At 34.6% G+C, this 25,644-nt stretch overlaps 1 protein-coding gene across 1 annotated transcript; it reads left to right on the top strand.

Annotated features, from left to right (window-relative positions):
- Positions 1-1,294: 1,294 nt before the first annotated feature.
- LOC145672613 (uncharacterized) lies at positions 1,295-2,044 on the top strand. Its single transcript, XM_081741772.1, has one exon. The coding sequence runs from the start codon at positions 1,295-1,297 to the stop codon at positions 2,042-2,044; it is 750 nt and encodes a 249-aa protein (XP_081597898.1).
- The last annotated feature ends 23,600 nt before the right edge of the window (positions 2,045-25,644 follow it).

Raw genomic sequence — 25,644 nt, 5'->3', positions numbered from 1 at the left:
TAGAATGAAAGATAGTTTAGGAAACAACGTTGTTGTATCTACAGATGAACCGAATATAATGTTAGTGAGGATACCTGCGGAAGAGATTGCAATCGGTGAATCAGGATGGCCGGTGGTGGATCAACCCATGCTTGACCCCATTCTAAATTGTCAAGCTGCTTGTGCAGTGACACCTCTTCATAAGGGAAAGGTTAATGCTGGAGATCAGCTGGATCCACTTCTGGGCATCGAATGCAATATCTCAGAACAAGACATTGACTCATATATTGCTACTTGGAATAATTTACCATCATCGATTAAATCAGGTCTTCGCGAATTATTACTAAATTACCGTTCGCTTTTCTCTGAGTACTCACGCCGCGTAAAATACAATTGAAGGATGACGAACCAGTGGTTGGACCATGTTATTCCGTTACTCAGGCTATACAGCCTGAGTTCGAAGCAGAACTTAACAAATGGTTACGAATAGGAATAGCAATAGAACAAACGTCACCATTTCGAAACCTTATTCATGTCGTCCGGAAGGCCGCTGGGGGCGTACGTCCGGTTTTAGATTTGAGGGCAACTAACGCTAAAATTATTTCCCCACAGGTGCAGGTAGAGCCTATAAATGATCAACACCGTGTATCTCAAAGAATGTGGTTTTCGTCATTTGACGCGTCGAGAGCATATTATGGGATCAGTTTACATAAAGACTTATCAATGCAAAAGTTTTGTATACAAGGGAAGACAATATTGCCTTACTCTTCTGCCACAAAGGTTGAAAAGTAGTCCTGCTGTATTCCAATCAGTAATGACAAAATTCTTTAATGATTCAACTCGTTTTTTTGTTGTTTTGTACCTTGATGACGTTTTAATCAAATCAACTACGCAAGAAGAGCATTTGTTTTATTTAGGAAAAAATTTCGAAATTTTTAAGCAAGCAAAATTTTCACTAAATTTCAAAAAATGTAATTTCTTCGCACGGGAAATCAAATTCTTAGGACATATAATCAGTGGCAGAACAATAAGGGTTGACCCCCGACTCAATGAACCGATCCGCCGCTTTCCAGTACCGAAGTCCAAGAAAGCATTCCAGAAATTTTTAAGTCTCATTGGATGGAGGAGAAAATTCATATCGAACTTTTCCGGTCTTACTGCTAACTTATATAAACTCTTGAAAAGGGATCAGAAATTCGTATTTGATAACGAAGCCTTGGAAACTTTCCATAAGCTGAGAACTCTTCTTAGTAATCCACCTGCATTAAGTCAGCCAGATTTCTCCTTGCCGTTCCACATCCACAGTGACGCGTGCATGGAGAATCTGGCTGGAGTACTCGCACAATATCCCTCAGACAAAGACAATCCTAGTGTCATTGGATATACCAGTCAACGTGTGAAACCCTCTGAGTTGTCTCTCTCGATATCTCACCTGGAGCTCCTGTGCGTTCTGTTCCTCTGTGAACATTTTGAGCAATATATCATGGGTCGTACCACGTACGTCCATACCGAAAATGCAGCCGTTACACATGCATTCACCCAAAAGAACCTTGAACCACGAACCACCCGCATTCTATTGAAATTACAGAAATTCGATTTAGTTTTTCAACACTGTCCAGGTAAAGAGAATTTTGTAGCAGACACACTCAGCAGATATCCACCTGAGGTATTGGTTGAGCCCGAAACGCATTATGTTCATTTCCTAACTAAAACGCAGTATGCTGACATTAAATTAGATCATGTTCGGGAAAGTCAGAAAACCGATGAACTATGTAAGAACCTGTTAAGACAATATGAAACCAATTGTAATCCGAATAGAATAACAATGTACTGTGGATTAATTTATCTTAAACCTATGCGAATTCAGGAGTGGCTTTTAGTGATACCTCAGAGTTGTGTATCTCGGAATATCAGTGTTGTCCATTCCACAGGTCATTTTGGAGTTCAGAAGTGTTATCGTTTTAGCCGAGCAATATTCTACTGGAAGAATCAAAAATCTACTATTAAAAACTTATTTGAAATTGCATCGCATGTGCAGAAACGAAGTTTACTAACCGTGCTATAGCCAAACAGGAATGTCATATACAGCCAACCGTACCCCATGAGACTCTGGGGGTGGACCTCATTGGGAAATTACCACCTAGTCAGGGATATTATTACATTTTATCATTAATATATATCTACTCTCGTTTCAATACTTTCCTCGCACTTAAAAAAGCTCATATCAAAGAAATAATCACAGTATTAGAGAGATGATACTTTCACCTATTACCGTATCCTCAGGAATTTTTATCGGATAAAGGACCACAGTTCCAATCTAAATTATGGCATTACTTTTGCACTAAACACAGGATTAAACATAAGAGGACAGCTAGTTATTCGCCTCAGGCTAACGGCATTACGGAACGTAGCCATAAGGAACTCAATAGATTAGTTAGGATATTGTGTCATGAGGACCAAACCACTTGGCACAAATACTTAGTTAAAATTGAGGAACTCCTAATTAACTCCTATTGTTCAAGTATTGATTGCACGCCTGCGGAACGCTTTCTCAGTTACTCCGCTGTCGAGAACTACAGGAAAGTGTTTCCATGGCCCAAACTGTTAGATTCCGTAGTAAACCGTTTTAGATATACTGAGGTAGAGGTAAAATCACGGAATCATGTCAAACAGTCATCAAATTCCATAAATCTGCAAGAAGGTCTAATAGTGATGTTGAAAACGCATAACTTATCGTCACTTATAAAACATGAATCAGCAAAATGGATGAAAGTTTATACCGGCCCGTTTTTGGCAGTTAAAATATTGAAAAATTGCGCAGTGTTACATAACTTAATAGGTGAGAGCATCGAAACTCACAATTTCCAGAATCTGAAACTCTTTAATTGCACCGATGACAAGAAACAAAAACTTCTATATCAATATAAGAAGTAAATGTTACACTGTTCTTACTTGAGTGAGTAAATGAGTGTATGAATGAGTAGTTAGTTTACTATTATTAATACATGTTAATCTTTCTTAACCCAAAATTTTGTTATCCCAACAAAATTTTTTATGACGTCGGCGAAATTGTAATGTACCATTACAATCACATGTATTGATATTTTTGGTGGGAGGGTGCCCGAAATTTTTTGCACCGACTGTACTTGACGTTCAGTAAAAAATTTCTGGCTGTTCATATAACTTATAATTTTGTTTGTTATCCTATTCCAAATTAATGTGAGACTGTAAAAGTTCATTAGGAATCATAATTTTGGGGATTAATATCTTTATTCATATATTAGATTAGTTATAAATCTTGTACATGGATGTTTTAATGGCTGATTACAAGATCTTACGGTGTCACTGCTATTCGGAAATGTAGGCCCACTATTGGACGGAAATTTGGAATCAGTAACCAATCTAAAACTTTGGAAGAAATTTCTGAACCTCTCCCCACCCCCTCCTAGATACCCATGTCATCTAAAATCTAGTTTAATCCAGATTTTACTATTTTTTATTTGCTTCAAAGCCCCACCGCCAAAAAAGCTGTGTTTTGATTGGTGCAATTACTGAGTACTAAGACTTAGGACCATAAATTCTACGGGATATCACACCTTCAAACGCTTGTAAGATCGAACTAGTAGCAGACCCTAATAAATCGCAAATAGTGACCATTGAAAGACTGAAGAACTATTACTCTCATTCTTCACCGTCCACTGACGGGATAGATAGCGATAGCAACGATGATTAAGTAACGAATGTACTAATTGGGTAACTGCACGTTGTAGTGTATTCGCCCTGAGTATGTTGAACGGGCCCATTTTCTCACCATAATCAGGGCCTACTACGCTAGGGTTACGACCACTGTAAAAGCGGGACGTCCCACTTATCACAGTAATCATAAAACAATTGGGCTTGTTTCACCGCCCCATTTTTAAGGTCGCAATGAATTATGAGGCAGCTCAAGTGTGCGTGTGCTAAGATTGGGGAGAACGTGCAGTGCACGAAATTAGAGAAGCGAAACCTTCGAGAAATTCGGAGCTTGAAGCTAACAACACTCGTCTTTAGATGGTATCTTACATGCTCATTTTGTTTTTTTCTCTTCTCTCTATGAAGCTCCTGCTAAGATTATGGCATTAGTCCTTATGAGAATTACAGATATAATAGTACAAAAAGAAAAAAATCCGCTCTTTATGTTAGTCTGTTGCAGTTTTTATTTTGTGTTGAGTTACCAAGTACAGGGCTTGGTTCCCATAGTACAGCTTACAAACTCCTGTGGAAATAAGGTCATATCTACTATCTGGTTAGTTTCATTCCCTAACATGGTAAAGGTTCTAATTTTGCGTATCATAATAACAACAATAAGACAAAAAGGGGTCTAACGATGTATGTTCTTGTTCCCAGTGAGGACGACCCTCTCTGGTAACTGCTAAGAACTTGATCTTTCTGTTGAAAGACTTACGTAAGTCACCACATAATCTGCCCTGCTTATATTTGCTTTGGTGTGCCTTGTTGACAATCAGAACTAAGATGGCCACGACAAGTACTATGACACCGAAAGTACCTAGTATTAAAATTGAGAGTTACGGTGGAACCCCGGGAGAATGCACCGAAGATTTCCTACAAACGTTCAAACTCGCCGCGAAATTATATAAGTGGAGCGAGGCCGATAGCATAAAATATTTGGTTGCCTATCTCTCTGGCCCCGCTCGAGACTTTTATGAACTACATTGTGATGACTTACAATCTGCTACTAAATTTGAGGACGCCGAGATTAAGCTACGTGCGGCATTCGGTAATACGGACAAGCATTCCGATAGCTAAGCTAGTTTGCATAATCGAACGCAGAAACCTGAGGAAACTTACTCACAATACTCTTATGCTATGATGAAACTATGCCAACGAGTTTCCCGCAAGATGAGCGCTGAGGACAAGTTCCACCATTTATTACGAGGATTGTCAGCGGAGGCACTCAGCTATGTCATTGAAACGGGATGCGAGACTCCGGAAGAGGTTAAAACTGCCCTCGAGCCTTATGAGAAGGCGCGAGCTTATTCGCAGATGCTTCGAGCACAAACTTCTACCTTGGCCGATGTCCAATCCACAGCCCGAACTTCGAAAACGTTGCCTATTCGTAAACCCCCGGCTCCCAAAGCAACCCCATGGAGATTGCCAACGTTCATAGTAGAAAAATCCAAGAATCAAAGCCCCTTGAAATGTTTCAGATGTGGAAGGCCAAAGCACCTACGCGCCCAATGTAGGGCTAACACTAATGTCTCGGGAACCCTCTCAACAGACAAGGCCCCAGCAAGGCGCTCGCAAGGGGAAAGCCATAGAACTAACGGAAATTTTAACTGGCGCACGGACACTAGGCAAAATTATTCTCAACGTCCCCAAAGGGTTCAGCAACCCCTTACGCCATCTGGGAGACCTACTACACAAGAAAGCCGAGTTAAGGTTGTATCTTCTCAAAAACCAAAAGAGTAAGTGAAACAAACTACAGAGAACTAGAGGGAACCCTACTGTAGAATCAGACTTTAAAAAATATATAATAATAATAATAATAATAATAATAATAATTAGTAAATGTTTAAACATATTGTGTAGAAACGAGCTATAGTGTAAGCTATAGTGAAAATGAATAATAACAAAATAGAAATAACGAATACTTTGATTAAGTTATATGTCTAGATTAAATTTAAAGCAATGCAAGCACAAGCCACGAACTAGTACTTTTTACTTCTAAATTAGTCTACCAATAATTATGGCACAGCCTGCAGAAGAGTCCGAGATAATTGAAATTGACGCGAACGTAGCAGAAAACGAAACTACGAACGAAAGGTATTATATGACTCCCGCCTATTTCATGGCTTTAGAAAGCATTCAGCTAGAGCCCGGAGTGTCGATCCTTAAGGAGTTGTCAGTCCTATTGATGCCTCCGCGGTTCAGCGACTAAATACCTGACGTACCTCTTCTTAATTATTTGTTGAAACCATACATTCCGTAAGACCAATTGACAGCTTCCCAGCAAATAACAGTATGGCTGTACGAACAGCTGCATTCGGTGGGATATGAGCAAGGCGAGTGCTATTTGGATGAAGCTTTGGCCGAGCTGAGGCAACGCACCCCATTGGTTCTGTCATATTTACCTATGAGGAACCTGCAACCTCTATTTTACGGGAAGCGTTCCACCAGTTCCTTGTCATGGATCTGAAACCCTGTATTCCCGTACCTCTAGAAGACCTTCCAGATCCAATGACTCCCTGTCCTCATTCCCCGAATGAGTACGCCCAGTACGGTTGTAGTGCCGACCAAGTGATGCGCGTCTATACCTGGTATGATCAGAAGATAAAAACGCTGGTTTGGGTTAACCCTTTCGCGGATCCTGACAATACCCGATAGACACTCATAAAAGAAATAAAAAAGGGGGGAAGAGAAATACAATGGGCAAGGTCTTATGATAAAGGATACATAATATAACCCTGGAGTAAAAAATACAAAACCTCGGCATTTTCGGCAAAACTCTATGATCCATTCTTTGAGTGTCACTCTATCTTTCTGAAAAGAAAAGAGTTTTGGTGAACTGGTCGCCAAGAATCAAATACTAATTATACGAAAAATATCTACAATACTTTTTCTTACTCTAATTTATAGTATTTGAGAATATAAAGAAACCGTTCTTATGCCAAAGTCTTCCGTTATTATTCTTTGTGTTTTGTTTTTCCACTAGCCACCCTCTGTTTCATGAGGTTCTCTAGAAGCTGACATCGTAAGTTGATTTTCAAATTGTGCTCACCAATGCAGCTTATAACGCGCATGACAAATCGTCATTACTTTTCTAAATCATTTGCTGGTAAAATCATTACGGTTTTAAACCTAGAATTTCAGCCAGATCTAGTTTACATTCATCTAACGCACGATTTTATAGACGCCTTAGAAGCCATTTGTGCTAGTCTCATTAGCAGGAGTTTGACTGTTAACGCACTGACTGAAGTTATTAGTGTCCTACAACAAAAGATTATAGAAGGGTTGCACTATGCCCAAGATCAGTCAATGGCTACTAAACACCTGTACTGGTTGTCATTATCAGGAAACGGAAATCTCCAAGAGGTCCAATTCTGGCGAACTGAACAACCGTATTACAATGAATAGAGTCAGTGTTATCCCCTTACGGGTATGGGAGTATATCACACTATGGGAACGGAAACTTTGGGAGAAACTCTTTTCCTTCATTCCTCCCCGACAGGCCGATAAGATACTACCACCCTTTTTCCGTTACTACCTACGACCGTACCTGGCATTGAAATACCATAAGATAGGATACATTTTGCTATTCAAGGGCTGGTTACATACATTCGGTTCGAGAACCATAAGGTGGATGAAAAATGTTTACGCGACTTATGGCTTTGGATTCCGCGTATACTTAGTAATGGACATGAATGACAATTCACTCCGTTTACGAGTTGCTTCCCGACCCGTAACCTGGGATGAAGTCTTGGAAGAAGAACTAATCCCGTTTTAAGTAGTTAGGTTATCCGGATTAGGCCTGTCTTCTGACCTTTTGCAACAATATAACACTACTAGCTTCAGCTTACCTACTCTATGGAATCCAACACAGCCCACCATACTCCAAACGTCTGTTTGAAGGAGAGACGGAAGTTAAGATAGGGTCACCCGGCCAAAACGAAACTTATCCAAAATTGAAGACGCCCCATTAAGGTGTCCAAAGTATTCTTCAAAGCCTCCGCTCCGTCTGACTCTCTCCAAATAGTACGCACCGCACACTCCAGTTGGTCGCGAATGTCTGTTGCGAGGGTAATCGGAAACCCTTCATTCACAAACCACATCCATAAATCGTTGACAAGTTTTAAATGGAAGGAACAATTCAAAGGCGCGCTCGTCGAAATCTGGCATTATACTAGTTTTCAAGTCTGAACTAATGCACGTACCTGACAAACCGAGTCGGAGTTCCGACCCCATTCTTATAAAACGAAAACGAAAGGAAAAAAAACTTCCAAAGGAAGACAATATACGTTGCTACAAAACACATTAAAACGAATTATGGAAACGGAAGGTATTCCCAATTCTCCTTATCTAAGACAAACTTTACCTCTCTCGTCTACTAATTCTCACCTCCATATCGTCCTCGCAGGGGAATGGCACGGCCCCTTAAGTGGGCAGGATGTTCAACACTTTCTTAGGTACTCATCTTACTTGGAGGATGTCTCTTCTTTTCTCCTGATCCACCCTGAGTAACTCCTCTGATCCCTCGAGAAAAATCACCAATGGGAGCTGCAATAATTAAAATCTTATCGTAAATTTAACTAATATGCCTATAATACTACATTAAGTGAGTAGCAATTAGAAAGACACGTTGGATTAATAATATAGGAATTATTAATAATAAAACCATCAGATTAGATCTCAAGGCACGCACACACACAAAAAAATGGGAAGACTTTTACTGATCTAGAACAGACCCTAGACTGATCTAGAATGATCCATAACTTCGTTCTCTGTTACAGAAGCAAAATGAGGCAACGATATTTCCTTACCCTCCTGGGTACAATAAATATGGCTGTTCTACCCACTACGCCAGAGATGACTGTTTCAGTACTCGCTAACGCTGGAGTATTCTGGGAACAATTGACTTCACAGGTAGCTTACCATAAACTAGCAATGTTGGTCTATACCTTCCCTATACACCGCTTACGTCAGCTTCATGATGAATTCAGGACTATTCAGCAAGCCTTCACGTCGGGGTATTGTGACCAGTCTCGTGACGCACTGGAGCATTCCTGTCAATTGTTGCAATTAACCGTCGACATTCAAAAAGCTACAGACTTGCAACTACAAAACGAATTTTTAGATTTAGCTATGTTCCAGTCGGCTAAGCGTGGTTTGGATTGTGTAGGTAATTTTCTCTCATGGTGTTGTAACACCGTGTCGAAAAGTACATTCCAGAATTATGTAACTACAAAACGAAAAATGGGGGAGTTAATCAATCAGCTAGTAACCCAAATACATCCCGATCATCGTAATATCGTTCTCACACGGGATGCGACTAAGAACTTCTCCCTCCAGGTACAAAATGAATTACAATCCGTTCAATCAAAGATCAAAGCACTGCAGAAAACGGTGAACCGGGTAATCGAGCAAGAACATAGAAACGATGACACTGCACTTTCCGTACATGTCCTAGTGCTAAGCAAACTATTGGCCTCTCTACAGTATGAACGACAAAACAAGGATATTCATTCGGCATGCATCGAAGGTAGTATGTCCTTAAGCGCGGTCAACCCTAAACAACTCACTCACGATCTGAACATCTTATCGATTCGCCTACAAAAGCAAGGCTATTCCTTAGCCATCCCTGCAACCGAAATTTTTCGTTACTATAACCTCCGAACTACTACCTGTCACTTTTCGAATGATCGCGTTACATAAATCACGAAAATCCCCATTATCAGCTTAAAGCCTTTTAAATTGTTCCATTTAATCCCCCTTCCATTCCATTATCAAAACCAAACGTGTAAAGTAATCCATGAACCGACTATTTTAGCCACGAACTCAGAATGCGAAACCCTTTTAGTTGAACACGACATTGTATCCTGTTTAAGTCGATCTGATGGACTTTGCAAGATACCGGAAGTGACTATGACCTCCTTTCAGGCCCCGAAATGATTCTATCATTTATGGCCAACCTCCTCGGTGGAGGAAATAAATCAATTCTGCACTCTCCAATCTCAACCGAATACACATATGGTGATTACCCCCTTGCACCAAGACGAATTTCTCATCACTAATCCACCAGCCGAAATGACCCTAACCTGTCCTGAACAAACAGAAGTTATTAAACAAGATCCAAAGAGCCCGGGTTCTCTTAAGATCACTCTCAATTGTCAATGTACCTTAGAGGTAATTCAGCGTTTGAAAATCCCTAAGCGTTTTCCTTGCCCGCACGACTCTGTTTCCAGCCCCTCGGTAAAACGTCTGCTACCGTTAACCTGGCTATCCCTGAAAACATTAAAGTTGCCACGAAACCTATTTGACGAAATAGAATTCGCTGATCTTAATTCTACGTTGAACCAAAATTGGTCAGTGAGGGTAAATTATTTCGAACCTCCCTTAAGGTCAGAACGACTGATTCCCCTTTCACTACCAAACGAATTCCATATAACTAAACTCATTAGTAGACCGTATTTATCTGTTCTTTTCATCTGGAATACAGGCATCACCCTGTGCTTACTTTACGTAGCCTTCCAACTACGGTCGAACCTTTGGCCTTTTATCTTCACGCTACCAACTTCTGCGAAAGCCCAAGGAATCATACATGAATGGACTGAACCCTTGTTATATTCAGTTCTCGGTATGGCAGTGCTTGATATATTCTTCCTCTGTTGTTATAAAGTTCTCTGTCTAAGACTATTTGTAGCCCTGCGTGGTAGCTCGAATACTTCCAATAATGACCAACCCTCAGCCCCAGTTGGGCATCCTCCCATTGCGCCCCGAAGTACCCCATTACGACTAATTGTAGTGTCAATCCTTATAATGACCACATCCGTGGGGACACATGCAGTCGAACTCTCAACATTAGCACATTCAGGTATTATTAGAAAACATGACCCACATGTATTGCTTTACGATTCTTCGTTACCTTTAGTATTGGAATTTCAATACGAGGCATTCGTCCCATCAGACACCAGTAAGTGGGACGAACTCCCCAAAAATGATTTTGAGATTTTAATGAAAGATCACAGTCAACAAGGTTATGCATTTGTCTTTGTCACTAAAGTTCATGTCCAACAAAGTTGGATTACTGAGTCGCAACTACAAACCTTTTTGAATCATCTGCGTTCAGCACAACACGCATCAATGATACCGTGGAAAGTCTTAAAGACGATCCATAATAATCTCACCTAGAACCAGCTTGTTTCCGCTTGCATGATGCACGTCGTCACACTGACCTTAGTCCCTCACAGTTTATTACATAATTTAACTTCCGCGCTGCAGCGACAGCTAGAAATCACCTCATACGAACTCGTTATTCCACCAACGGACATTTTCATTCTCTACGCGCATAAGTTTAGCGAATGCATTATAGCACCGACAAAGGTTATTATGGCTATCAAATTACCCTTACGACAAAAAGGTACCACCCTAAAACTGTTACATCTTCGACTCATTCCGTTTCAAAGAGAAGACCAGGTTTGCTGTGTGGATATACCCATACGGCATGTAGTATTACGATCTCCGCTGGACAAGCTCTTAACAGTTGACTGTCAGTTTTCACGAGAATCGATATGTCTGGTTCGCGAATTTCAACCATCAGAGTTTGCGACCCTGCTTTGCCTTAGGGCCCTTTTTCACTCGAACTCTACAGCAATTCAACAGAATTGAGTAGGGTACATATGTAGGTTCTGCCCCACTTTCCCCCCCTTCCACCCCCTAACTATCAAAAAAATTATGAAGGCACCCCTGACTATAGTACTTTAACACAGAAGGATACCCCAAAGTGAGATTGAATATGCTTTTATGACATTTAAAATCATAAAAACTTACATCTAAAAACTTACATCTAAAATTACACTACACTACACTACTTATAATTACACTTTTACTCTATCCCATAATGACCCCAAGCTAATATATTTACACCATCTCGTAGTATGTATCTTTTATCGTCTGAGGAATCTAATGCTAGCTTCTGAACGGTTATGCTATATATATCGTGCTTATAACTTCTAATGCGGTTTATGTCTTTATACGTTTTAACATTTTTAAATGAGCTTTCTTTATAATCATCAAATTGCAACTCCTTGGCAACTACGCATTTAGTTACTCCTTTAGCTTTTTTCTCTTCTTTATTTTCTACTCTATAAGCATATATCTTTGATCTCAATCCAATAAACTCTGTCATTATCGTACCTTTATTTTCATCTTTCATCTTACCTATTACTTTTTTGTTTATTAGTGGTAGTCCATATATATTATTTTCCCTGTATTCACTCGTGTCAAATTGATCAATTATATCTGCTATATCTTTATAAAAGTCATCAGTCTCAATCTCATATATAAAGCTATCAGTATCCATATAACATAAATCTATATTGTTTCCATATTTTGGCTTCATCGTGTTATAATGAAAATCATACATTAACAGTTTTGATAGTTCTAACACACTCATACCAACATATATTGGTTTATTAAATGTCAATCGCTCTTTTTTCATATGTATAGCACATAGATTCTCTGTAAATATTGTTCTGTAATCAAAATTAGGTTTTGCAATTAATTTTTCTACTCTTTCAGGATCACATCTAATTGTATGGGCTGCCTCTTTCTAATATTTTCCATTGTTTTTCCAAATACCGAGTTATTCATGAGCTTATAAAAATCTTCTTCAAACTTGTTTTTAGCTTGCGTTCTCATATTTGTATTTAAATCAATGTATTTCTTTAACCAGTCTGATTGTTTGAATTCTAATATTCTATGCACTTTCTTTAATGTCATTCCAAGTGACATATATAGTTTTAAGTTTCTATAGTGAATTACATATCTTTCCTTATTGTAAAGTGTTGTTAATAATTTCGATTGTTTTGAGCCGGGTGGACACATGTTCTCTGGAGCTAATGGTAAATCAGAATGCTTGTTATGTAAATGCTTTGGATATTCTAAATCTACTTCTAATATGTAGCCAGTTTCTGAATCATCTGGAATGTTCATTATATCTATGCAAGGTTTAACCCACTTAAAGCCTTTATAGGGCATGTATTGACTCATTGCCCATCCATATAAATTGTTTGCGTCTAAATATGCTAGGTATGTTGAACACTCATCCTTATTATAATCTTGCATATATTTGTTGTTAGCTTTTACATATCTTTTACTGCATTGTGAGATTCCTCCTCGTATACCCTTTTCTAACATTAGTATTTTATCATAATCAGTCAACATTTCTAAGTTAATTTAAGTCATCTTTAACATTGCATCCCACGATAGACCTGGTGCTGTATAATACCAAGCAGGATCTAATTCATATGCCTTTAAACACACATCTCTAAAGTTTTCAAATATATCTGTTAATTGAAGGACATCTGTTTTGTTATAATGTTCAGTTAAGTCCTCCAATAACTCTAGATTGAATTCTTTACAAACATGATTCGTACATGAAGCTTATGACGTTCAGGACTCATTTTTTCTCCTGTTAATCTGTTTGTAAATTTGTCTGGAGATAATGGAACAGGTTCTTTTAATTTTTCAAATGAATCAACATAATCAAATGGATAATCACCTTTAGTATTAACTAGGTCAAGTTTATCAATCGGAAAAAACTTTAATGTTTCTCGAAATTGTTCTGGCTTAAAATTCTTTGTTAACTCTGCTAAACTCTTTGCCATAAATCTAAATGAATCAACAAATCTTAAATTTAATCCATCTTTTTCTGATTCTGCTTTTACATATTTTTCATATGTTATGTACCTTTCCTCATTATTAGCGATCAGTTTAATTTTCTGTGTATCATAAGCTAACTCCTTAATAAACAAATGCGTATCATAGCCAGTTAAATTGTGAAGAAATACAGGAACAAAGTTGGGGTTTTTATAGTTTAAATTGCAATAGCTGTGAGCTGCACCTCTAAACTTTCCAGTTAAATAATCATGATCTCTTACTTTTGCTTTATTTTTATTTATCTTATACAAACACTTTTTTAAGTCATGCTTCCATTCTTCTATTTTTTCACTCATATCATCATTATCCTTGTAGAACTGTATTTTCTTTTTCAGTATATTTATTTTTTTCTCAACAGCTGGTGGTAAGTCATTCAAGTTTTTCTCACATATATGACAAGTATCCGAACTGTTATAAGCTTCTATTTCCTCCTCACTAAGCGGAATCATATTAACTACCCTGTTATATATTTTCATAATTTCTATTGCTTCTTTTTGTAACATTTCAATAAATACTTTCGCAGCATCTGGACCTATATAACTAACAGGGGCTTTGTAGTCTCCATTTGAATATTTGACATAGTAACAAAAACTCATTGGTTTATGCTTTTGATATTTTACTGTTTTACTACAATTATGCTCTATTTTTAACTTACATAAGATACATTCAAAGTCAGCAATTATCGTAAATGGAACTCTTAATGATCGATTATAGTTTTGAAACTTTATTTGATTGTCATATGGTTTAGGAAGTTCTATTCTAACAGCCTCATGCTCTTTACAATATAGCTCATGGTTTTCCAACTGCTTCTCATTTCGAAAGTGTCTTGTTAAACATCTGTCGCAGAAGTATAGTTTTTCCTCATGTTTTGTCACTTGACTTCTTATTAATCGTGATAAGTCTTTTATCCAACAAAAATGATAGTTTTTTCTTCTTTTACATATAGTTTGTTCTTCTTATATATGATTAGACAATTATCTTTTGAATTATCGTTTGTATATGGTGTTGCGATTGTTTTAAGATGATTTATTTCCTTTTCTTGTTTCTCATTGTTTATACGTATTTCATTCATTTGTTGTTCTATTTCTTGTAGTCTTGTTTGAAGTTGATCGTTGTTAGTAAGGTATAGATGTTGAAAGTCTTTAACGAAGTAGTTAATAATGATTTGATTACATTTAAGATAAAACTCTGGAGATAACCATCGTGATATATCTAGAATCAATTCTTTACAAACATACGTTCCTCTTATTTCATTCCATATTTCTCCTTTGCCACCTGCTACTTTTTTGATAATTTCCACAGCTGGAATACCAGCGCTGGAAATGTATGCTATTAGTTCTTTAGATTTTTTCTTTTTTCAAACCAATTTTTAAACTCTTTACCACCGTCTTTACATAACTTGACAGCATTGAAATATCCTGTACTCTTATCTATAATCAATTTGAAATCACCAAAAATACCATACCAGTAATCATCTTTAATCTGTTCATAGCAAATATCGTTTAAACTATACGAGTCATTCATAGTGTTCATATTTATTATATAGAAAATCTTTATTTTCGCCGGAGCACATCTGCTCCAGCTAATTTTTTAACATAATATTCAAGTACTTTCTTACTTCTTACTAATCTTAAAGTCATCCCTACGAATTCGGTGCGATGACTTTATATAAGAAATTAACTCTTTAGACTGCTTATTTTCTAACCAATTATAAAATTTCTTCCCTCGCTGTTTCTTTATCTCCTTCTGATGTGTAGAAAAGCAGGTGCGTATTTCTTCTCCATTGCTTTTTTGTTGTGTTGCTAATTTTGTTATGGGGGTAACGTTTCGATACCCCTATCTCATTTAAACTATCCTTTTATGGAAAAAATAACCATAAAAGACAAACATTTATATTTACACTACAACATTACTCTTATCTAACCAACTATTATGTGAATCATCAAAACCTAGCCATTTAACATATACTTATCAGCTTTCCTTCTTAACACCTTTTCCAACAAGTATTCATCCTTATGTTTCGTCTTTAATAGTTCTGGTTCGTAAAATCTACCTTGTACATCTTCTTGTTCTAAATCTTTAATTCTATATGTAGGTGGATTAGATGGAATAACTTCACTAATAACAAATACTTCTGTTGACCAATTAGGTGTATATCCTTTCTCAAATAACCCTTTCGATTTACTTATACGAACATGATCACCTAATTTGTATTTGGGTTTAACACGTCTATATTCTTTTTTATACACTTTCTCCAATATTGTTTACTCATTCTTCTTGTTAACTTCTATAGGTTTTAAACCAATTGTTCTATGTACTCTATTATTATACTCACTAACCAGTGTTGGTAATATCTCTATCCATTTATAATTTCCTTGTGTTATGAACCTTTTCCACATGTTCTGCTTAAGTGTTCTATTAAATCTCTCAACAACAGAAGCTTTCTTACCACTATAGGTTGAGTAATGATTAATCTTATTTTCCTCCATTAACTTCTTAAATTCTTTATTATAAAACTCTTTACCTTGATCAGTTTGTAAGTTACTAGGTTTTCTCGTTCTTAATATGGATTCAAATGCTTCTGTAACATTCTTACCACTTTTATCTTTAACAAGAACAGCAAACGCATATTTAGAGAACGCATCTATAATCGTTAGCAGATACTTATAACCTTTATTTAATTTAGAAACACCTTTTAATACTCCACTATCCATTTCAACAAGATCAGCTTGCCAAAGATCATTGATACCTTTTATAACTACACTTAATCTGTCAAAGTTTTTTCTAGATGGTTTGTGAATTTCTTCTATAATGTCTTCTCTAACACCTTTACCTTCTTCTAGTCAATCGGGCTTTTTAACGAATTGAGTTTTAGTAACACCACATACAGAACAAATACCTTTCTTTAGATATCTTCCATTTTTTGTTTGTTCAATTCTAATGGTATCTTTCTCCGTATCTGTTAACTTCTTACACTTAACACAATACATCATCATTATTTATTGTATAGAAAATCAACAAAAAAATTAAAATTTATAATTACCTAGTACTATACTTTTAACATTATCATCATCATCACTTGATTCGTTTTCATCTTCTATTTCTACATACATAATAATCAATAATAACTTACCTTCTTTCAATTCAGAATCTTTAGATGGTCTAATTGCTAACTGATAATTTATATTAAAGTGTAATGGAAAACTTTCAACTAAAACGTCATTTAAAAATAAGTTTATAAGATGTTTATTAAGACTCGATTCTATATCTATTAACCTACCTCTATAAAGAAATTTATAGGCAGCAGCTAAATTATGTACAAAGAAGACTGGTTTCCCAAGATCATCTTCTGCCAATCGACATGGAACTTCAACAATTTCTTTTCTTGCAAGTAAATTAAACTCTTTTTTCACTGATTCAAGCTGTTCTAATCTTACAACATCTTGTTTATCAATAGCATTAGATACATTACCAAAAATATCCATATTTATTATATAGCAAACGTCTTTAGGAAAGCTCTCTTTCTATGTACATCACAACAAACAATAATTGACCTTCTTCCATAGCAGAATTTTTATTTGGTTTAATCGTTATTATATCATTCTTCTTAAAACCAAAAGGTATATTTTCAATCAAAGTATCACCTAAAAATATGTCTAAAAAGTATTTATCCAAAGTTAATTCCATGTGCATTATTTTCCCATTATAGAGAAATTTGTAACCGTTAGAGAGATTAAATATTCTAAAGATTGGCTTCTTAACGTTTTTAGCTCTTAATCGATATAGTAGAGGTACAGTTTCTTTCTGCATAATCAATTTAGTAGTATCCATCATAAGCTTTTGAAGATCTTCTTTCTTTATGTATGTGTCTTGTAACGTTTCTAATGCATCTTCAAATCGTTTTCTATCGTTCTCTAATTGGGTTTCTATTGATCTAAGTTGACTTACGCTAACAACATTTAAATTCTCCAACAATTTTAATTTTTCTTCACTAATATCAACATTATCTTTTCTATCTTTAACATTACCAAATATATCCATACTCATTTATTATACAGAAAATGTCCATCCTAATTTTTCAAAACATTTCTTTAACATCTCTATTTGTTTAGATGAGTGTTTAAAATCAATATCAACATGAGCATCGTGCTTTTTCAACACATAGTATAATACACATTTTAAGTTAATAAACAATACTCTTTTCGGATACAGTTCTTTAAAGGTTTTTTATAAGTTTTCGAAGTCGTTTATAAGTGTTTCTTCCATATGTTGTAAGTTTAATGGTTTTTGATCGGTAAGGTGATAGTGTATTAAATAAACATCATCATAATATTTTGTGTATTTGTTTTTCTTTAATACTTCTAGAACATCTTTTGTTGATATTAAATGTTTGATATATCTCTAAATTCATCATTTAACACCTTGAACACCTCTTCAGGAATAATTCTATACTGTAAAGCTTGTAAACGAGATAACTGTAACTTAAATCTTTTTATAGTATCATACCATGGTTTTCTTACGCAAGCAGCTCTCATTCCTTCACAAGTACTGTAAACAAAACCATTCGCTACCGAACAATTATGACAAATATATTTACTCCTGCCTTTTGTTAATGACTTACTACCACAATTACTACATTTTAATGGTGCGGTGCTATAATTTGATAACATATCCTTTAAGGTAATTATTGGATATAACTTTACCAACTCTTCTTCCGTATACAAAAATTTAGGTATTAACATTTTCCATAACTGAACAACTGTATATGCGTTGTTTTTATCTTTTAAGTCTATCTTACTAACATCTCGAAAATACCAATTAAAATTAAATCTAACTAGTGCATCTAGTTCATCCTCATTTTTCTCAAAATAATCTAAAAATCTATTGTGTATAGCTTCCATATTTATCTTAAAACAAAACTTTTATGAATATAAACCATAAAAGTACTTAAACTTAATAATATTTAATCATTTTTAATCATATACATAACATCACTAAAAGAATACCCTTGATTTAGAAGATTTAAAACCTTAACACAAAGATGACCACATATAACTGAACTAAAGTCTTGTATTCGTTCGTCATTGTAAAATAAGTTTTCGGTACCAAGATATTGTACTAGTTGTTTAGGAGAAACACCACCATAAGAATCGAACACGTACTTTATGTTGTTATCTTTCCAATAGCATATCCAATGAGTACCAATGTTTTCTGATTTATCAAAGTTAACTACACCACATTCATTTATATAGGGTTTTTGTGGAAGTTCATCCCTCATAAATACGCCTCTAAATTGTTTTATCTTTAATTCTTTAACCAACCTCTCTATATTGAAGTTGGTCAATGGTTTTAGTTTTTTGATTTCTTTGGTTTACCTGCTCCCTGCTTTTCTTCCATAGCCATATTGTGCCCTTTTTGTTCTTCAAGTTTTTGTTTATTCTTCTTAGCATCCAGCACAGTTTTAGTAATCGCTGCTGAACCACCTGCTAATGAGCCAACTGCTCCTAAAGCTGCTAAAATGGCTGGAATTGTAAAGACAAAACCACCCATATGCTCTTTCGTAATCTTTTTCATTTGTGCAGTAGTTAAAGTTAAATCCATTCCTTTACCTTCTTTAATTTTCTTGGCTTTAACGTTAAGTTGTTTCTTTGTTAATACATGATCAATATTTAAATCCTTTAGTTCGTTATAAGGAACACTAAACATACAACCTTTAATAGAACACATCTTCCTATTTATTTAAGAGAAAATCTTAGTTTGTAAAAATACAGTTGTTGTTGCTCCACCAAAATCAATTAAGGAATCATTCTCATCTGTTATCCTTATCTCAAAATTGTCAACCTTGTCTTTGGATATAGGGAAAAATAATGGATAAGTAGGCTCGTAAATAATACTATGTTTGAACTCAGTATCTGTTTTAAATGATGCTAAAATTCCTGTTTCCCTATGTGTATATTCTGTATCTTTAACAAACATGCCATCTGCTATATTACAGTGAACATTTATAGTATCAAACGGATGAAGCTTTGGCAACTTACTTCCAATATGTGTTTTGTTCTTTTCTAAAACTTCAAAAACATTAAACCCGAGGACAGTACCTATACTCCCAATTGTAACATCATTACTATCAGTTTCAATTTTAACTCTATTTCTTAAATGATCTTCTGATAATGTTATGTTGATGGATTGAGATTTTAAATATTCATTAAGACTGTTCAAGCTGTATTGCCCTTCTGGTATAAAAACTTGTCTATCACCATATGAGAAACTGTTTTTTTCTGTTGTTATGTTTGGAGTTAGATATGTACTGTAAAACCCAACTAGTCCTATACTTAAATATTTGCTACTGTTGTCTAATTCGTAATGGAGTTTCTTCTTTAAAACAGAAGTATCACTCGTTAACTTAAATACCTTAGCCATTTATTATATAATAAAAGAATGAGTTTGATTTACCTAGAGATATTCCAAGAGAGAAAGTAATCAAGTTAATAGAAGATGTTATTCAAAAGTTAGAATACAGTTTAAAGAAGAAAAAGAGAAAACTACGAATTGTTAAATATGCATACTACACTTTGATCACGTTATCAGTCATACTTTCTGCAACAACTGGATTTATTAATATTTTTATACCTGTAACAATTTACTCAATATTAACAACGTCTCTTGCAACTGGAAGTGCTATAATAACAGTTTGTCTTCTAAGTTAAACATAAGCAAAAGAAAAGACGAATATAAAACCATTGTCACTTGTATTAACTCATTTAAAGAACAGTTAGAGATGATAACATTAAATGGCGAAATGGATAACGATTATATAAAGGATACGTTGCATACGATCAGAGAACAACTTAATGATATAAGATTATAAAAGATGCTGGCACCCAGGGACCCGTCGATTTTCCCTATAATAAATGAGTAAGAAAACTATTAATTGGGATGTAAAAGAGATGATAAAAGAAACAACAGCTAAGAAAAGAAATGGAGAACTTATACCTGATGATATTCGATGTCTTATTGTAGGTCCATCTGGGTGTGGTAAAAAATTTTTGTTACTTAACTTCTTATTACAGCCAGGTTGGTTAAACAATAATTACTTTTACATATATTCTAAAAGCATGAATCAGCCAAAGTATGAGCAATTAAAAGATCGATTTGAAAAAGCAGAACTAAAGTTCAATAAGCAAAAAGCAACGTTCTTAAGCGGTAATGACCGTACTGTACCCATTGATGAATGTGAAAAATACTCTATAGTTGCGTTTGACGATTACATTTTAGAGAATCAAGATACTGTTAGAAATTACTTTACGAGAGGTAGGCATAGACATTTAGACTGTTTCTATCTTGCACAGACATATTCAAAAGTACCTAAACAGCTTATAAGTGATAACGTTAACTTCCTATGCATATTTAGAAGAGATGATACTAATCTTAAACATGTGTATAATGAGTTTGATGGAGGAGATATGTCTTATGATAAATTCAAAGAGATATGTTCAAAATGTTGGCAAGAAGATTATGGTTTTATAGTAATTGATATGACAAGGAAGGTAAACAATGGCAAGTATAGGAACAAGATAAAACACTTCTTAAACGTTTGACTTTTTTCACGTTTATTTATGATCTTTGACGTTTATTGACGTTTGTTCGTTTTCTATATAATAAATGGATGAGAAAGATATTAATAAGAATATCAAGTTAAAGGAGTTCTTGATAAAGGGCTTCAAATCTTGGAAGAAAGAAAGAGCAGGTATATATGATAAATTTAAGACACAAGAACAACCTGTAATTGATGCTATTCAGAACTTGGGAAGTGAGATCAAAGAAGTAGCAGAACAAAATAAAAATCTAATAACTGAACTTGTTCCAGTTGTACATAAGACGGCTTCAATAGATCCTAGTCTACTAGAAACACCTAAAAAGATAACTTATGATAGTTCCCTAAGTAGCAGTGATACGCCTATAACGGGAGAAATAAAACAAATGAGAAAACAAATTAAAGACAAAGTTGAAGGAGTAGAGCCTTTAACAACAGCACAATCATTTGGTAAGATTGCAACGAAATATTATAGTAAAAGAAATGATAGTGTGTTTGGAATAAGAACTGTAGGAGAAGATGGAAAAATAATAAATAAGATAGGAAATTCTGAAGTTAAAGTGAATGGTGATGATTTGATAATTAATGGTAAAACTTATAAGGGAACAGAAGGTCTATGGGAATTGTTAACGATGAATACTAATAAAACCATTGAAGATTATGATGATGATGATTTTGAACAGTACAAGGAAATAATAATAGAATCAGATGCTGCCTTCCAAAAATATAATCGAGATAAAAAAGTAGCATCTAATAGAGGTTCTAAGTACATTAATATTATCAAGCCTATTTGGGATAATTATATTAAACCATCTTTACCTCCAACTCCTAAAAGGACTGGTGAAGGAATTAAACAATATACAGAGATACCTAAAGAATATATATGGATGGATGATGTGAGAAAGTTAATTGATCGGTTAATACTTATAGATGGAGAAGAAAAAACTGGTAATAATAACTTTTATAATGAGAAAGTAGGTATAGTGAGTATGATTAATAATAAGCTTTCACAATTTATTCCTAATGATCCAAAAGGTATAGGTTATTTGATTAAGATCTTAAATACATTACCACCGCGATTCTGGAATGATGAGAAGTTTCGGAAAGGACTAATGAATAAGATTTTAAACATGAAGGGAATACTGGAGTTACATATACCAGGCTTCAGATTTTGCGGGCCTTTTACGAAGCTTCAAGAAAGGTTAGAGAGAGGTGATGAAGGTATTAACTCATTAGATGAGGCTTGTAAAGAACACGATATATACTACAGAGATAATAAAGATACAGAATCAAGACATATTGCAGATAAGGAATTAGAAAATAAAGCATGGAAAAGAGCATTTAGTAGTGATGCGTCAATTGGTGAACGATTAGCTGCTTTTGGGGTTGGTACTGCTATGAATGCTAAGGTTAAGTTAGGATGGGGATTATAAGTTTTTAATTGTTATTATGTATGATTCTTTTATGGGTATATCACATAAAAGCGCTGTTTCAAGATTTTCTTTATAATAAATGGATAGTGTTGAGAGTTACGAGTTACAAAGCTGTAAAGCTAACACAAGAACATTTAATAATTTGAATGAAGCTAACAAAGATATTGAGTTTGATTTCGACGTGGGGGATGGGTTTATACATCCACACAAAGCAGATTGTCATATGACTTTTGAAGTTGTTGGTGCATCAGTCGAAGGAACATTTGGTGCAAATGATACTATAAAACTTGTAGATAACTTCTTACCATTCTTGTTTTCTCAAATTGAGGTTAGAAAGCATGGTGTTGTTATAGATAAGATTGAGCTACCAGGAATAACATCAACAGCTATCGGAACATTAAAGATTTCCAAACCAGAAGTTGAATATCTAAAACAAGCAGGATTTGAAACAGATGATAAACTTGGTCTAAGAAAGGACTTTAGTGTTTTATATCCATTAAGATTAATTCCTGGCTTTTTAAGTGATTATGAAGAGGTTATGTGGAAAGGTGGATTGAGAATAACATTTACAAAAGTTAACAACAATAACGATGTCTTGTATAAATGGACTGGATCAAGAGCAGGTGCAGCAGCTCCTCATGATGGAAAAATAACAGTAAAAAGTATGGAGATAAGAATGCCTATTGTTGAATACGAATCTAATTATGAAAACAAGTTAAAGTTGAATATTCTTAAAGAACCTAAAATCATGTTTTCATTCCATACTTATCAATGTGTTCAAAAGACTGTTGTAGGTTCTTTCTTGGAGTTTGATGTTACTACTCAATTTAATTCTAGACAATTTGATATGCCTGATTTCGTAGTTGTAATGTTCCAAACTGATAGAAGTGGCACACAAACAGCAGATGCAAGTAAGTTTGATCATTGTAAGGTAAAGAATATCTATCTTAAGAATGGAAGGAATGAGGTATTTCCAAAAGAATCAAGAAACATAGATATTGCTAACAAGGATTATTTTAAGATGTACGAAGATTATACTGCATTTAAGAGAATAACATGTGGCAATACCGAAATGTACTATGATCCAAAATTTATAAATAACAGACCAATGTATGTGATTAATTGTAGTAAGAGGAAGAATGTATCGGTAAATGAGAGAACAAACATAAAGATTGTAGTAGACTTTGCAGAAGCTGTGGCTGCTAATACTATATGTTATGCGATTTTAATTGGACAAAAGAACTTTACATATGACCCTAAGAATGAGAAAGTAGTAGAAGAGTTTTAGATAGTTAAATGTATGTTTGTATTAAAGTTTTTCCATAAACAAAATTGATAAAAAATGATTAAATATTTTTTGGTGAAGATAAAAATTGAAGAGTGTTCATTGATTTTCTATATAATAAATACGATGTCAAGTCATATTGAGCTTTTAAATAAACTTGGAAGTCTTGAACAGAAACAAGTTATTGGATTAAGAGAATTAGAATTAAATATAGAATATAAGATTGTGAAAATGGAAAAGATTAAAACTAAGTTTGGGAAGAGCATTTTAGCTGAGTGTGAGGAGTTTAAGATCTTTCTTCCACCTAGATTTACAAAACACTTAACAGATAAAATGATTGATGAGATCGTTAAAGATGGAATAAAAATCAAATACACTGGTTTAAAAGATAATTATCCAACTGTTGAGTTCTGTATGTAAATGAGGATTGGTTTTATGAATTTCTCATAAAACGAACATTTTCCTTCTAATAAATAAACTATGGTTAATTATTTGAATAAAAAAATGATGTTAAAGCATTGAGATTCCTTCGCATAGATGAGTTAGAAAAAGGTAAGGCGTACGAGATAACATTATGGAAATTGATTCAAACACAGCGTTATGGTCAAAGAGTTTTAGTACATTTAGATGAGAAATATAAGACGTTATTACCACAAAGATATAATGATGAAACTGAGCAAGTATTGAAAGATTTGAAAAAGTATAAGCTGTTTGTTAAGTATGAAGGTTTGAAAGATTTAGATAATGGTTATAAAATACATCAGTTTTACTTTAGAAATGAATCCAAAAAATAAAACTTGTAATTTTAAGTATGTTTTAAGTGTATATGTGTTTTTATGATTTCATTATCAATATACGAACTTGTAATTTTAAGTGTATAAGTGTTTTTATAGTATCAGACTATAAAAAACTAAGACCTTTGGATATACAGAACATAATGTCATTTAAATTTTAAAGATACATATATAAATAAGGGATTTATTTGAGTTTTTTGTAATTATATGCTTAGAGTTATGCAATTTATAAGACATTCAATAGATAGGAAATTTATTTGTCTATTGAATGTTGTTTGAATTTTGAAAATCGGTTAATATTTGACGATGTTATAGCAAGTTCAAAATTTCGGGAATTTTTTACGGGTTTATTTTTGAGTTTTCGGGAAAATTTTATTCTCTAAAAAAGTCTTAGAATTTTATTTGACTTATGGTAAATTTTTATTTTTTCGATTTGATGAAATTTTGTGGAGATATTGAAAAAGGGAAAAGTATCCTTTGGGTTATGCAGCCATTTATGCATTTTAGAAAATTGGTTGTGCTATTAGTATTCATTTGCCGTTTGAATTTTTGAAATCGGGTAATTAGGGAACGAGGTATTAAATAATAACGTTATTTGGGGGTAAGACTGCAAGTGTTGCCAACTCATTTTTAACAATTATCATATTTATTAGTAATGGGGTGAATTCATCCCTATATGTTTTAAAGCGATATCTTGAAAAATTAAAATCCTGGAACGTTCCGAAAAAATATATTGAGTTGGAGACACTGACTTTTTTGAACATTAATGTTTTAGCTATATTTACCAGCTAGATGGCTATGATCAAGAAGTTACTCACCTACTCAATAGATGGTGTCTCATATCATGTAGTTTATCACTGAGTGTTGATGGGAAGGAAGGAGAGAAGAAGACTCGAGAGATATTTTTTTGTGGATTCAGTGACGTAGTCTAACAGCTATTATACAACGTCATCAGTATACAGCTCCCTCTGTTGAAAACAAAAAGAGTGCTTGAATATGTATATCTTACGTAGTCTCACAGCTATTATACGACGTCATCGGTATACAGCTGCATCTCACGAGTGCTAGCTAAAAAGTTCTGCTGGCATGAGGAGGCTAATGCATATATATGTATGTTGGTGTGGG

Source organism: Thermobia domestica, chromosome 16, assembly GCF_964235325.1.
Source record: "Thermobia domestica chromosome 16, izTheDome1.hap1.1, whole genome shotgun sequence".
Lineage (NCBI taxonomy): Eukaryota > Metazoa > Arthropoda > Insecta > Zygentoma > Lepismatidae > Thermobia > Thermobia domestica.
The sequence above is the reverse complement of the archived record's forward strand: the minus strand, read 5'-3'. Positions and strand labels throughout refer to the sequence as shown.

Coding starts and splice junctions, on each gene's coding strand:
- LOC145672613 (XM_081741772.1), top strand. CDS start 1,295: ATGGAGAATCTGGCTGGAGTACTCGCACAATATCCCTCAGACAAAGAC.